This window comes from Narcine bancroftii, chromosome 7 (assembly GCF_036971445.1).
Source record: "Narcine bancroftii isolate sNarBan1 chromosome 7, sNarBan1.hap1, whole genome shotgun sequence".
Classification (NCBI taxonomy): Eukaryota; Metazoa; Chordata; class Chondrichthyes; order Torpediniformes; family Narcinidae; genus Narcine; species Narcine bancroftii.
In genome coordinates, this window is record NC_091475.1 from 190,773,135 (window position 1) to 190,787,847 (window position 14,713).

General features: G+C 42.5%; 1 protein-coding gene across 1 annotated transcript in view; it reads left to right on the forward strand.

The window, feature by feature from the left end:
• Positions 1 to 4,820, forward strand: part of LOC138739526 (NACHT and WD repeat domain-containing protein 2-like) — a 43,235-nt gene extending 38,415 nt beyond the window's left edge. Inside the window, exon 7 of the mRNA XM_069891788.1 lies at positions 1,062 to 4,820. Within this exon, the coding sequence (XP_069747889.1) occupies positions 1,062 to 4,820 (3,759 nt within the window). The remainder of the gene's footprint in view (positions 1 to 1,061) is intronic.
• Positions 4,821 to 14,713: the final 9,893 nt, after the last annotated feature.

A 14,713-nucleotide genomic window follows, 5' to 3' on the forward strand; every position in this document is an offset into this window, starting at 1 on the left:
AGAGAATGAAAATGCAGCAATGGAGTATAGATCTGAAAGGTCCAGAGCAGGGGTGGCCAAACTACAGTCCCTAGACCAACAGCAACCCACTGCCTATTTTTAATTGACCCATTAGAGAGAAACAATGGGGCAATGCCAGAGTCGCTGTTACAGTCCACAGAGAGCAGGGAGTGAAGTCTCAGCGCCCCCCCCTGCAGAGTCCAACCACCCACTGTCTGACTGCCATCAGCTAGGTACAGCCTTTAAGCAGCTTGTTAAAGAAGCCGATGAAGGATGAAAACTGCTGAGCTTGATATTGTTTGGCCTGAAACTCCTTATATTTTTCTCTATGTGGCCCACAACAAAAAGTATTTGGCCACCTCTGGTCCAGAGGGAAGTCTAACAGGCACAACGTGAAATATTCCCTCCATCAATATCGAACCCAAGATCATTCCTTTGTACTAAACCAGACTGTTAAGTATACCCATGTGAATGTTTACTGAGATCAAATGAAAAGAAAGGGAGGAAGAGAGGATTGTTGGTTATTAGTCACAGGATTTTAAAGTCAGCTTTTGGTGTAGGTGTTTTTTGTGCTAGTTTTATTCTTATGACATTGAACAGGTTCAAATAATACATAAAATTTACACACTGAAACTCGTACTTACCATTCCCTTGGATCTCTAAACCAGCCCGCCTAATATTCCTTCCACTCTTATTTTCATCTGAATTATTGATATTGATTGAATTTCTGTTCACATCCCTAACCATGCAAATGAATCCCATACCTTTAGAGTCCTGTAATCCATTTATTTCAAATCTCTTCCATTTAATCATTTATCTATGATAGTCTCCTTTGTAGTTTTATATTCTCATATCTCAATTTCTCTCTCTGTCTCCTTCAGATAGTTCACGCTCCTTCTGAAAACTCCCCCAATATTATTTCCAGTATTTCACACTTACCTATTTTATTTCATCTATTTCTTTGCCCATAACCAACCACAAATGGTTACCAACATACAACTAGAGAAATAATAAATGCAAGTATAATTATGTCATAATTTGCTTGATGTGTTCCTTTTCAGATGTGCTCATGGCTGAATAACAATGAACCTGTGGTAGTTAGTCGTTTCCTTTCGATAGATCACAGTTCCTGCTTTCGGAATGTCCTGGCTGGACTGTGTCACCAAATTGCAAGGTGCTACCATAAACCTCTACCAATATATTCTGATGACACTGAAGAATTAGTGAAATGTTTTCTGAACCTTTTAGATTTGTCGTGTGAGCAGCATCCATTGATAGTAATGATAGATGCAGTTGATCAGGTCTCAGAGGCCACATTATGGTGGCTTCCAAAGTCTCTGCCACCCTTTACCAGACTTATTATTTCCACTACCATTAAGAAGTATGGAATTGCACAAAAAAACACATTGTTGCAACCAAATGCAGCATGCTTTCTTGAATTAAAGCCAAGGGAGAGAAAAGAATGTAACAAAATTCTCACACAGCACCTACTATCCTCAAACAGAAGAGTTACATCTGGCCAGCAGATATATGTGAATATGGCTCTGGGGCAGTGTACTCTCCCACTCTTTGTTAAGTTGCTTTATAATGAAGTGCTGTGTTGGACATCTCATGAGGATATTAATGACCAAACTTTAAGAAGAACTGTTCACGATAATATTGAACGACTGCTGAACAGACTTGAAAGGAAACATGGGGAAGGACTAGTTTCTCGAGCTCTGGGTTATATAACACTTGCAAAATCAGGACTTGGTGAGATTGAACTGCTGGACATCTTGTCACTTGACAACTATGTGATAGAGGACTTTTGGCCTCAAAATGATTTGCCTCTCTCCGTGAAAGTTCCATTTTATACATTAGCAAGGCTGCAAGAGGATCTGAGGGGGTTTTTAGTGGGAAGGCCACATAAAGGAGTAAAATTGCTTTTCTGGGCAAACAGACATTTTCCACTCGTCATTGGCAGACGTTACCTCCAGAATTTGGACATGGTGCAACAAATGCACAATGTCTTGGTGGAATATTTTAGTGGTCGATGGTCCAGTGGAAGAGGGAAGCCATTTCCCTCTACTCTGTTGAAACAGGGCCTAATAAAAGATCAACAAATACATCAGGAGAGTTCAGAACACAGAACTTTGCTAGAAAAATATGTTGATAGACAACAGCCTGCACAACCATGGCTCTTTCATTTCCACTCTTCTTTGGAAGGTGCTGGTTTTGTCTTCCCAAATTTCAGAAAGGCTGAAGAACTGGCTTATCATTTGAAGATAACTGGAAGGCTGGAAGAACTACATTTTAATGTATTGTCTTCGTTCACATCTCATCTTGCAATGGTTAAAGCTGGACACTTAGTTCAGCTGATAACTGAGCTGGAAGAGAGTGTTCAAACATTAAATCGAAGGGGTATTAGATTTTTGGCAACAGTGCTGAAGAGTGCATGTTGTTTACTGCAAAAGTCCCCTGATCAAATGTCAATGGTGATTCAGGTGAGGGTTTTGCCATTTGTTGGGTGCTTCCCACAACTATTCAATTTTCTGATGCAAGCTTATAAAGAAGGGCTCCAGCACTGTGCTATTGTTGTGTTACACAGTCCAGTGACTACTGTGCCCAGAGTGGATGCTATTTTGTGTACCTCTGACTTTTCTGTTGCAACTGATATCATAGAAGTTCAGTCAGCGTCTCTCGTTCTTGTGACGCTGGAAAGTGGTTCTGTATATGCTTGGAACCCAGAGTTTCAAAGACCTTTGAAACAAATAAACACAAATGGTGTTAAAATTTCAGGAGCCAGAATATCTGAAGGTGACCAGTTCCTTGTATTAGCAACAGGATATAGCACTATATTAGTGTACAATTTTTGCCAGCTATCCCTACTTTATGAAGCTGAAGTAAGAAGAGCACTTGATGATGGTATGGAAAAGATTCTTCAGCTGATCAGTGGATTTGCTTTATGTCGTACAAATGTGGTGGTGTGGTTTGAGAATAGTGCAGTAGTGAGGGTCTTTGATCTTCATTCTCACCACATAATCAGAGAGTTCAATTGTCAATATGTGGTTCAGTGTATTTCCTTTTCTACTGATGGAACATATGCACTGTGTGGACAACTGAAAAATACAGTCACAATTTTCAATATTCACACTGATTACCAGATTGCCACAGTTGCTTGTGAACTACACGAAGCACCTGTTTATTCTATCTTCCTGTCTGCTTCCAGTGAAGAAATGTATGTCATAGACAAGATTGGAAATAAGTTTATTTGGGACACAGAAAACTTGACTGAACCAATTCTTCAGGAAAGTATTATTTGTTCAGACAATGAAGATGAACTTCTAAATGTTGAATTTTCTTCTCATTCCCTCTTATTGTGCAAGATGTCTGGTATTGAACTGTGGGATACATTGAATTGGAATATGTCAGACAAGTTCAAGCCTCCAAAAAATCAACATTTCATCCAAGCTATATTCTCACAAGATTGTCATTCTATTATAGCTGTCATCAGTGATTCTGAGGCCTTATTTGTGTGGAAGAGAGAGACAGGTCAATGTGTTCTAATACTTGAGAACAGATTTGGCACACCACTGAGATTGTCTAAGTGCTTTACTCAGAAGTCTTTGGTATCATTCACTTCAAAAGGATATCTCTTGTCCTGGGATTTGGATTGCATAGATAAAGTCGCAGCTCTAGCACAAGCAGAAAAGCCCATTCAAACAATTCTTTTTTCAAAACAAGGGAAGTATTTTTATACCTCTGATGGTACCAACATCATATTCAAATGGAGTATGATCTTCTGTCAGATAGAGGCTACCTTTGCACATGCTGATCTCGTTAAACACTGTGCCCTCACAAGAACAGGAACTACTCTGATAACTGCAGATGTTAGTGGTGGCCTTTATGTCTGGGACACAAAAACTGGTCAGAACCTACTCTGGATCAAATACACCATTGTGACACAATTGTTGGTGACACCAAATGATCACTTGGTGGTGTCACTTTGTAAAGATTGCATTTCCAAGGTCTGGAATCTGGCCAATGGGCATGTTGTCTGCAATATTCACATCCCCTTGAAGAAGGCGATGATAATGCCAGAAAGCACCTTTGTTTTGGGTCTTCATCACCATTGTCTCCTTGCCGTCAGCTTGTGGTCTGGTGGAGTAGTCAAGAGATTTGAATGCATTGACAAATCCGACATTGTTGCCTTTCAAACACTAAAAGATTATCCAGACTACGTTTTGCTAATTACGTCTTCTGAATGCCTGTATACCTGGAATGTGGCAGAAGAAACATTTTGCCAACAAGTCCAGCTTCCCATCAAATTCTCCAGACAACTGGATGACTTTCAGGTTTCTGATAATGGGAGCATTGCAATTCTGTCAGTTATCACAAAGAGTATCAACGTCTTGGACATCCTACATGGAAAATTGTGTGTCATCAATACTGAGGAAGCTATCTTTAAACAACAATTGACAAGAGACGGTCAATATATTATTTACATAGGTTTAAGAGATTCCTGTAAATGCAACTTTCATTCAAGTCCAACACTTAATATTGTTCGAATAACTGATGGGAAAAATATCGGGTGTTGCTATTTGTGCAAAATTCCCTCCAGTATTCTGGTCTGTAAATATGATTTAAATATCTTGGTTGGTTTTGAAGATGGGAGTGTTGGAATATATGCAGTTGTTGACTATCCTGGAGCCGAGAACAAAATTAAAAGTCAACTGACTGAGGTGACTGAAGGGGAATACTTTTCCAAAAGGAAAGATTGGTGGTTTAAAGACATGCCTGATACTGTTTGGGCAGATTCATTCAACGAATATTCACAGTAACACTTTACATGTCTGAGTGACATGCAGACAGTGCCATGCTCTCAGTCTTCTCCTTGCACTGTGTTTCATTCAGACAAATACAGTTGTCATTTATTTGTATTTTTTGTTAGATGAAACAATTATATTTTGTATAAGTCTTTTGAAAATAGAATTATGAAGAATCTTTTGCGGCATCCAGCATGAATTCTGATCAGCTTAACAATTTTATATAAAATTAAGCTTTTTGCTTAAAGACTTACTTTAAAATTAGTGGGTAAAGTACTTACCGTATATACTCATGTAAAAGTCAAATGTTAACATTTATTAATGTTAAATTTATGGGGTCAACTATTACATAGATACTACTTTTGGGGAGCTGAAATTCACACTACAAGCCAAACTACAATATTTGAAGCAGAAGATCAAGTCATTTCTAAACAAATAAAAAACAAAAACAATTCATTAAAGGAATAATAGAGTCTGTGCATCAAAACATGCATCCTATCAAGTAACAAAAACCATAAGAGTAAAGCACAAAAGTCTGCACACACTGTGATTGAAGTAAAAATACAAAGTGTTATGGGGGGGGGAGGGGTGGGTGTGTGGTGGGAAGGTGGAGATGGGGTTGAGCAGGGAGAGGTGAGAGGGGATAGGAAAGGATAAGGAATTGTGGTGGAGGTGATGAGCCTGTGAGATCCAGTAGCACTGTTAGCCTTGCGGAGGCTGAGGTTGGTGTGGAAACTGGCAAGGGAGTCGGTGTGGGGGCTGGTATGGAAGGCAGGTGGGGGGAGTCGGGACCACGGTAATGTCCTACGTTGTCGGAGGCATCAGGTGCTCCAGTCTATGGGCGAGTGGGACCAGGTGGGAAATCTGTGTCAAAGGCATCAGGAGCTCTGACCTGCAGGCGGCCAAGGCTGAGGTGAAAGATCAGGACCAAGGCATCAGGATCTCTGGTCTGTGGGTGGCTGGGACTAGGTGGGAAATTTGCATTGAACGTGTCGGGAGTTCCAGCCTGCGGGTGGCTGGGGCTGAGGTGAGAGACTAGGGTTGACTTTTACATGAGATGTGTGGAATAATCCTTTTTTTTTTGGCCAAAAATAGCGGATCTACTTTTAAATTACATCTACTTTTACTTGAGTATATATGGTACTTTATGTGCACAGAAACCCTTTATAACTATCAACACCTTTACAAGAAGAAGTAAGATATTCCATCTACCTACTGGAACACAAACAACTGAAAAATATTAATATGATTTTCACCACATCAAAAACAATGAAATAAAAATGTTTTAGATTTACGAGTGTAAGAAACCTCAAAGAACACTGTGCAGGTATGTTGTAAGGAGGTGTAGCGGCGGCTACACTGCTCCTGCAATAACACACGCAACCAGATGGGTTGAGCTCAGTGAGCAGACTGGTTCATTGCAGGCTGCTGGGCTGCACTTATACTCCCAGACCGGACCTGGCTGAGAACCATGCTGGAGGGCGCTGACGTCACCCAGGCATAACGTGGTCCCCAAATGCAGGTTTCTGAACCCCGAGCTGGAAGGACGGGAAACCCTTGACAGCACCATTTTGGCCGGCTGCCCCACCACATGGTTTACAAGCGGGGCCGGTTCGCCTGCCTTGTGGTGAGTCGCCACATAGCTCACCACCCCCCCCCCCCCCCCCCAGAACAGGCGCCAATGTCCTTTTTTGCTGGGTGGCCTCGCATCTTGGGCTGGACAACGACCACGGGCTCGGTGGGATCGAGGTGCGCTGGCTTCAGCCTGTCCATGGTAAACACAGCTCATGCCTGCCGCCCGTCCAGCGTGAACGTCAAGCCGGAACACTGTATAACCCTCTATGGCCCCTCATACAGTTGCTGCAGAGGTGCCGTGGTCGGGCCCTGCTGAACAAAAACGAACTCTGCAGAAAGCAGCTCGCCAGGAACGTGAGTTAGGCAGGTGCCTGGGCAGCGGTGGGGGTTCGAAGGAGTCCAAGCGTGTCCTGAGGTGAGGAAGTAGTTCATGCGGTGACCACTGGGGAATGTGAGGTGCGTTGACGAACTCACCAGGTAGTGCCAGCAGCTCACCGTAGACCAGCTCAGCTGATGATGCCTGCAGATCTTTCTTGGGAGTGGAGCGGATGCCCAGGAGCACCCAAGGCAGTTCGTCCATCCAGTCGGGACCGGTGAGGCGGGCCATGAGTGCCGACTTAAGGTGGCGGTGCTGACATTCGACCTGACCTGCGGGTGGTAGGCTGTGGTGTGGTGTAGCTGTATCCTCAACCTGTTGGCGAGCTGTGCCCAGAGCACAGATGTGAACTGGGCGCCCCGATCACTGGTGAGGTGAGCTGGGACACCGAACCGGGCAACCCAACCATGCAACAGGGCTCGGGAGCAGGAGTCGGTGGAAACCGCAGGCCACTGAGTGGTGCAGTGCACCACTGTAAACAGGTAATGGTTGCCCCGGGAAAATGGTAAGGGCCCGATGATGTCCACGTGAATGTGGCTGAACTGTTCCCGGATGTGCTCGTACTTCTGTACGGGCACCCTGGTGTACCTATGCACCTTGGACATCTGGCAATGGGTGCATGTTCTGGCCCAGCCTGCGATCTGCTTCTGCAGCCCATGCCATACGAACCGTTCTGCCACCATCCGGACCCTGGAGCTGATGGACGGATGTGAAAGGTCGTGGACATGATGGAAGACCTACCTGCGCCACTGCTGCGGAACCACTGGCCGTGGGGTGCCCAAGGAGATATCACACAGGATGATGTATTCGCCGCTCGGAGTTGGGAGGTCTCCGGCTCCTGAACCCAGAATTCAGGCAGTTTCACGGCTATAGTGCTGATCCCAGGTTATCTCATGATGGGTTCAAAGACGTTTGAACCAGTCGGGGTCACCAATTGTAGCGGTGGATACACTGCTCCTGCAATAACACACGCAGCCAGACGGGTTGAACTCAGTGAGCAGACTGGTTTATTGCAGGCTGCTGGTCTGCACTTATACTCCCAGCCCAGACCTGGCTGAGAACCACACTGGAGGGTGCTGACGTCACCTGGGCATCACGTGGTCCCCAAGTGCAGGTTTCTGAGCCCTGAGCTGGAAGGAAGGGAAATCCCTGATGGCGCCATTTTGGCTGGCTGCCCCGCCGCATGGCTTACAAGTGGGGCCGGTTCGCCTGCCTTGTGGTGAGCCGCCACAGATGTTTATTTTGTAAATAAAAAAACTATGTATTCATAGAATTAATTATCAGTCATAACACTCACACATAGTCAACAAATAATACAATAAATGTTTCTCAGCTGCGCTGGTGTAATGAGTTCAAGCTTTCTTCTCTGATCCATGTGTGGAATGCATGAAATTGATTCACTCATTAAATATCATGCACAAAACCTGGTACCCCTTGCTGATCTTTGTGGTGGGGCTGAAAAATCAGGGACCTTCACAGAACCTGCAGCTTAGCAGAATACTGTATGATTCTGCAAAAGACATTCCTTTGCACTCTGCATAGTGTATTGACTGGCTGAATCACCTGAGCGTAAAGCTGTGCAAAAGGTAATGGACACAGTCCAGGACATAACATGTAAAACCCTACCCTCCAATGAGAGCATCTACGGGGAGCAGCAATCATCAAGTATCCATACCACTCAACACACACTCTGTTCTTGCTGTTGCCATCAACAAAGAGGTATAGATTCCATAAGACTCGCACCACAAGGTTCAGAAACAGCTGCTACCCCTCCATCATCAGACTCCTCAACAACAAATTCAATCAGGGACTCATTTAAGGACTCTTGCACTTTATTGTTTTTCTCCCCTCTGAAATGTATGGTTAGTTTGTTTATATTTCTTTATTTGTTTTTATTTGTTTATTTGTCTACAGATCTTTTATGCACTACCAATAAGTGGTAATTTTGCCTCACCTGCACGAAAAATAATATCAGGGTTGTATATAATGTCATGTATGTACTCTTGACAATAAATCTGAAATCTAAATTAGTTTGGGACAATCTACAGTGACTAATAATCTGCTGGAGGTCAGTGGGTCAAGCTTCATCAATGAGAGAAAAAGAATGGTCAATGGTTTTTCAGGACTGGGTCTGGCTGACCAAGAATTCAGTAACTTCTGTGATCCACTCATCCCTGGCCATACAGTAGATGTTGTTGCTCATTCCTGGCCCTGCTTGTGGTATCTGCAGCTTTCTGTATACAAGAATGTCAATTTTTTAGATGTAGTATGCAAATAAAAAGTCCTTCCTTTGCAGGTTAAAAATGTCTCTTCAGACAATGTACTACTTTTCAAATTTAATTTGAGTTATAAAAGTTGCAGCTAATTTACCTTAACAAACAGAAAAAATATCACCAAATATCAGACACCGCAGGCATAGATTACAAAATGAGCAGAAACTTTGAAGGACCATTCATGTGAACGTTCTTTGCCCTCTTTCCAGTTTAATGAAATCGTTCCCATAGCGAAGTGACAAAAACTGCACACACAATACTCCAAGTGCACTATCACCAGTGTCTAGTACAGGTATACAGAGTGGTTAGTGGACTGGTTGTGGGAAAATATGTTAAGATAGCATACAAAGACAGGAATTAAATGGTTGTGTATGGCAGAAATAATGTTTTGAATTGGATCTATTTCAATACATGAGATATTGTAGGAAAGACAGGTGATCTCAGAGCAGCAATGGCACGTGGAATTATGATATTGTGGCCATTAGTGAGACTTGGTTGTAGGAAGAGCAAGACTGACAGCTCAATGTTCCAGAGTCCCATTGTTTCAGGTGCGATAGATGAGGAGTGATGAAAGAGGATATTGCTAGTTAGGGACAATGTTACAGCAATGCTCAGACAAGACACACTAGAGGGCTCATCTACTGAAATGAGGCTATATTGGGTGGAGCTGCAGAATGGGAAATGGGATTGTATTACAGACCACCCAATAGTCAGTAAGAAGTGGAGGAGCAAATCTGCAGAGGGAGAGGGAGATCAGACAGCTGCAGGAAACGTTGTGATACCAGATGATTTTAACTTTCCAAATATTGACTGAAACTCCCTTGCTGTAAAAGGACTAGATGAGTTTGAGTTTGCCATAAAAGTTTTCTAAATTAACATTTAGTGGTACCAACTAGAGAGAATGCATTGATGGATCTCCTATTAGGAAATTAGGCAGGACAGGTGACAGAAGTGTGTGTAAAGGATCCTTTTGTATCTAGTAATCATAATGCCATAAGTTTCAAGATAATTATAGGCAAGGATAAGGATAGGTCTAATCCTCGGGCTGAGATTTTAAATGAGAGAAAGGCCAATTTTGAGGGAATGAGAAATGATCTGGTAAGTGTGGATTGGGGCAGGTTGTTTTCTGGCAAGGGTGAGCTTGGTAAGTGGGAGACCTTCAAGAGTGAAATTTTGAGAGTACAGGGAGTCCCAGGTGACGAATGTCTGACTTACGGACAACTCGTATTTACAACAAACTTTTCCCCCAATTCACACATGCACATAATGTTACTTCATGAATCCCCTTCCAGTGTGCAAGACATCAATGGAAGGAGACTAAGTGTTAACTTTCAATCATGATCTTTTTATTTTTTCTCTATCTAAACTGTTATAAGAACTTTATTTTTTATATACTACGAAGACAAACATTTGATTGATGCTAAATAAGAGCTGGTTGTACCTGTTCTGACTTATCTACTCTCTGTACAGAATTTGTATCTTTCTGTCAAGATTAAAGGTAAAATTAACAGGCCTAGTATGGAAAATAAACCATATGAACTTTGTAACTATTCATTAATCCACTTCTATGTATCAATTTACTATGTACTATATTTATTAGACTACAAAAGTAACAATTTACTATGTATTCATCACTATATTTACACTATGCTGGTGAATGAGTAAAAGATAACAATGGCAGGATATAATGTAACATGTGGTTCAAAACATGATTAGATTAATGGGTAGAAAATAATTGTGGCGAGTTAAGGGTGACATACTGCTGAAATATGTGGTTATGAATGATTGGGTGCCGAAATAAAAAAGGCTATGTGCTGTGTTCGGTGGGCAGTCAGTGACTAGCTCTCAGACTGCCACAGCTTTTGTTTGCAAATAAAAGTTTAAACTTCTTGAAGAATCTTCTGCGTCTCTTGGTCATTCTTAGCTTTCGATAAACCACGACAATAGGAAACCTTGATTTTCCAGGAATAATAAGAATCTGGTTAAGTAGAATAAAAAGGTGTCTGCAAACACTGTGATTTTATTAAAAATACACTGTCTGCCTGTCCCGCATTGGACTTGTCAGCCACAAACGAGCCTGGAGCTGACGTGGACATTACCCCTCCATAAATCTTTGTCTGCGAAGCCAAGCCAAAGAAAAACAATGAAATGCTAGAGGAACTCAGGCAGTCTTTCAGTGACAATAGGAAACGAAGATATATTGCTGACCTTTCAGGCCTGAGCCCTTCTTCAAGGAATAAGCAGAATAAGCATATTATTTATAGCAGCTACAGGCAAGGAGTAAATGGGGTATTTGAGGAGTTTTTTTTTAAAAGAACAAGGAAAATTTAAGAAGGAAATTAGGAGGGCCAAAAGAAACCAAGTTGAAGGAAAAGTAAGAGGTATATTAAGAGCAAAAGGATAGCAAGAGAAAAAAATTGGCTCTCTTGAAGATCAGAGGATCAGCTGTGTATGGAGCCAAAAGAGATTGGAGAGGTATTAAATGTTTTTTTTTGCATAGACACAGTCTATGAAAGTGAGGAAACATTTCCCCCACAGCCCCCTCTCCCCAACACACACACTTTGTTTGGGCGCCAGGCTACATTTTGTCTATACCTTGAAGGGCTTAAGCCAGAAACATTGGCAACGTAGCTTTTACCTTTGCTATGCAAAGTACAGATATGCTGAGCTTCTCCAGCATTGTTTTTACTTCATACTCTCGTGATTTACTTCAGACTCTCGTGTTTTTTACTTCAGACTCTCGTGTTTCTACTTCAGACTCTCGTGATTTACTTCAGACTCTCGTGTTTTTTACTTCAGACTCTCGTGTTTCTACTTCAGACTCTCGTGTTTAACCTCAGACTCTCGTGTTTTACCTCAGACACTCGTGTTTTACCTCACTCTCGTGTTTTACCTCAGACTCTCGTGTTTTACCTGACTCTCGATTTACCTCAGACTCTCGTGTTTTACCTCAGACTCTCGTGTTTTACTTCAGACTCGTGTTTCTACTTCAGACTCTCGTTTTACCTCACTCTCGTGTTTTACCTCAGACTCTCGTGTTGTACCTTAGACTCTCGTGTTTAACCTCAGACTCTCGTGTTTTACCTCAGACTCTTGTTTTTTTACTTCAGACTCTCGTGTTTTACCTCAGACACTCGTGTTTTACCTCACTCTCGTGTTTTACCTCAGACTCTCGTTTTACCTCACTCTCGTGTTTTACCTCAGACTCTCGTGTTTTACCTCAGACTCTCGTGTTTAACCTCAGACTCTCGTGTTTTACCTCAGACTCTTGTGTTTTTTTACTTCAGACTCTCGTGTTTTTTTACTTCAGACTCTCGTGTTTTACCTCAGACTCTCGTGTTTTACCTCAGACTCTCGTGTTTCTACAGACTCTCGTGTTTTATCTCAGACTCTCGTGTTTTACCTCAGACTCTCGTGTTCTACCTCACTCTCGTGTTCTACCTCAGACTCTCGTGTTCTACCTCAGACTCTCGTGTTCTACCTCAGACTCCCGTGTTTTACCTCAGACTCCCGTGTTTTACCTCAGACTCCCGTGATTTACATCAGACTCTCGTGTTTAACCTCAGACTCTCGTGTTTTACTTCAGACTCGTGTTTCTACTTCAGACTCTCGTGTTTTACTTCAGACTCGTGTTTCTACTTCAGACTCTCGTGTTTTACTTCAGACTCGTGTTTCTACTTCAGACTCTCGTGTTTTACCTCAGACTCTCGTGTTTTACCTCAGACTCTCGTGTTTAACCTCAGACTCTCGTGTTTTACCTCAGACTCTTGTGTTTTTTTACTTCAGACTCTCGTGTTTTACCTCAGACTCTCGTGTTTTACCTCAGACTCTCGTGTTTCTACAGACTCCCGTGTTTTATCTCAGACTCTCGTGTTTTACCTCAGACTCTCGTGTTCTACCTCACTCTCGTGTTCTACCTCAGACTCTCGTGTTCTACCTCAGACTCTCGTGTTCTACCTCAGACTCCCGTGTTTTACCTCAGACTCCCGTGTTTTACCTCAGACTCCCGTGATTTACATCAGACTCTCGTGTTTTACTTCAGACTCGTGTTTCTACTTCAGACTCTCGTGTTTTACTTCAGACTCGTGTTTCTACTTCAGACTCTCGTGTTTTACTTCAGACTCGTGTTTCTACTTCAGACTCTCGTGTTTTACCTCAGACTCTCGTGTTTTACCTCAGACTCTCGTGTTTAACCTCAGACTCTCGTGTTTTACCTCAGACTCTTGTGTTTTTTTACTTCAGACTCTCGTGTTTTACCTCAGACTCTCGTGTTTTACCTCAGACTCTCGTGTTTCTACAGACTCTCGTGTTTTACCTCAGACTCTCGTGTTCTACCTCACTCTTGTGTTCTACCTCAGACTCTCGTGTTCTACCTCAGACTCTCGTGTTCTACCTCAGACTACCGTGTTTTACCTCAGACTCCCGTGTTTTACCTCAGACTCCCGTGATTTACATCAGACTCTCGTGTTTAACCTCAGACTCTCGTGTTTTACTTCAGACTCGTGTTTCTACTTCAGACTCTCGTGTTTTACTTCAGACTCGTGTTTCTACTTCAGACTCTCGTGTTTCTACTTCAGACTCTCGTGTTTCTACTTCAGACTCTCGTGTTTCTACTTCAGACTCTTGTGTTTTACCTCAGACTCTCGTGTTTTACCTCAGACTCTCGTGTTTCTACTTCAGTCTCTCGTGTTTTACCTCAGTCTCTCGTGATTTACCTCAGACTCTCGTGTTTTACCTCAGACTCTCGTGATTTTCTTCAGACTCTCGTGTTTCTACTTCAGACACTCGTATTTTACCTCAGACTCTCGTGCTTTACCTCAGACACTGTTTTACATGACTCTCGTGTTTTTTTACTTCAGACTCTCGTGTTTTACCTCAGACTCTCGTGTTTTACCTCAGACTCTCGTGTTTTACTTCAGACTCTCGTGTTTTTTACTTCAGACTCTCGTGTTTCTACTTCAGACTCTCGTGTTTAACCTCAGACTCTCGTGTTTAACCTCAGACTCTCGTGTTTAACCTCAGACTCTCGTGTTTAACCTCAGACTCTCGTGTTTTACCTCAGACACTCGTGTTTTACCTCACTCTCGTGTTTTACCTCAGACTCTCGTGTTTTACCTGACTCTCGTGTTTTACCTCAGACTCTCGTGTTTTACTTTAGACTCGTGTTTCTACTTCAGACTCTCGTGTTTTACCTCAGACTCTCGTGGTTTTTTTACTTCAGACTCTCGTGTTTTACTTCAGACTCTCGTGTATTTTTACTTCAGACTCTCGTGTTTTACCTCAGACTCTCGTGTTTTACCTCAGACTCCCGTGTTTTACCTCAGACTCTCGTGTTTTACCTCAGACTCTCGTGTTTTTTTACCTCAGACTCTCGTGTTTTATCTCAGACTCTCGTGTTTTACTTCAGACTCTCGTGTTTTACTTCAGACTCTCGTGTTTTACCTCAGACTCTCGTGTTTTACTTCAGACTCTCGTGTTTCTACTTCAGACTCTCGTGTTTTACCTCAGACTCTTGTGTTTTTTTACTTCAGACTCTCGTGTTTTACTTCAGACTCTCGTGTTTTACCTCAAACTCCCGTGTTTTACCTCAGACTCCCGTGTTTTACCTCAGACTCCCGTGTTTTACCTCAGACTCTCGTGTTTTACCTCAGACTCTCGTGTTTTACCTCAGACTCTCGTGTTTT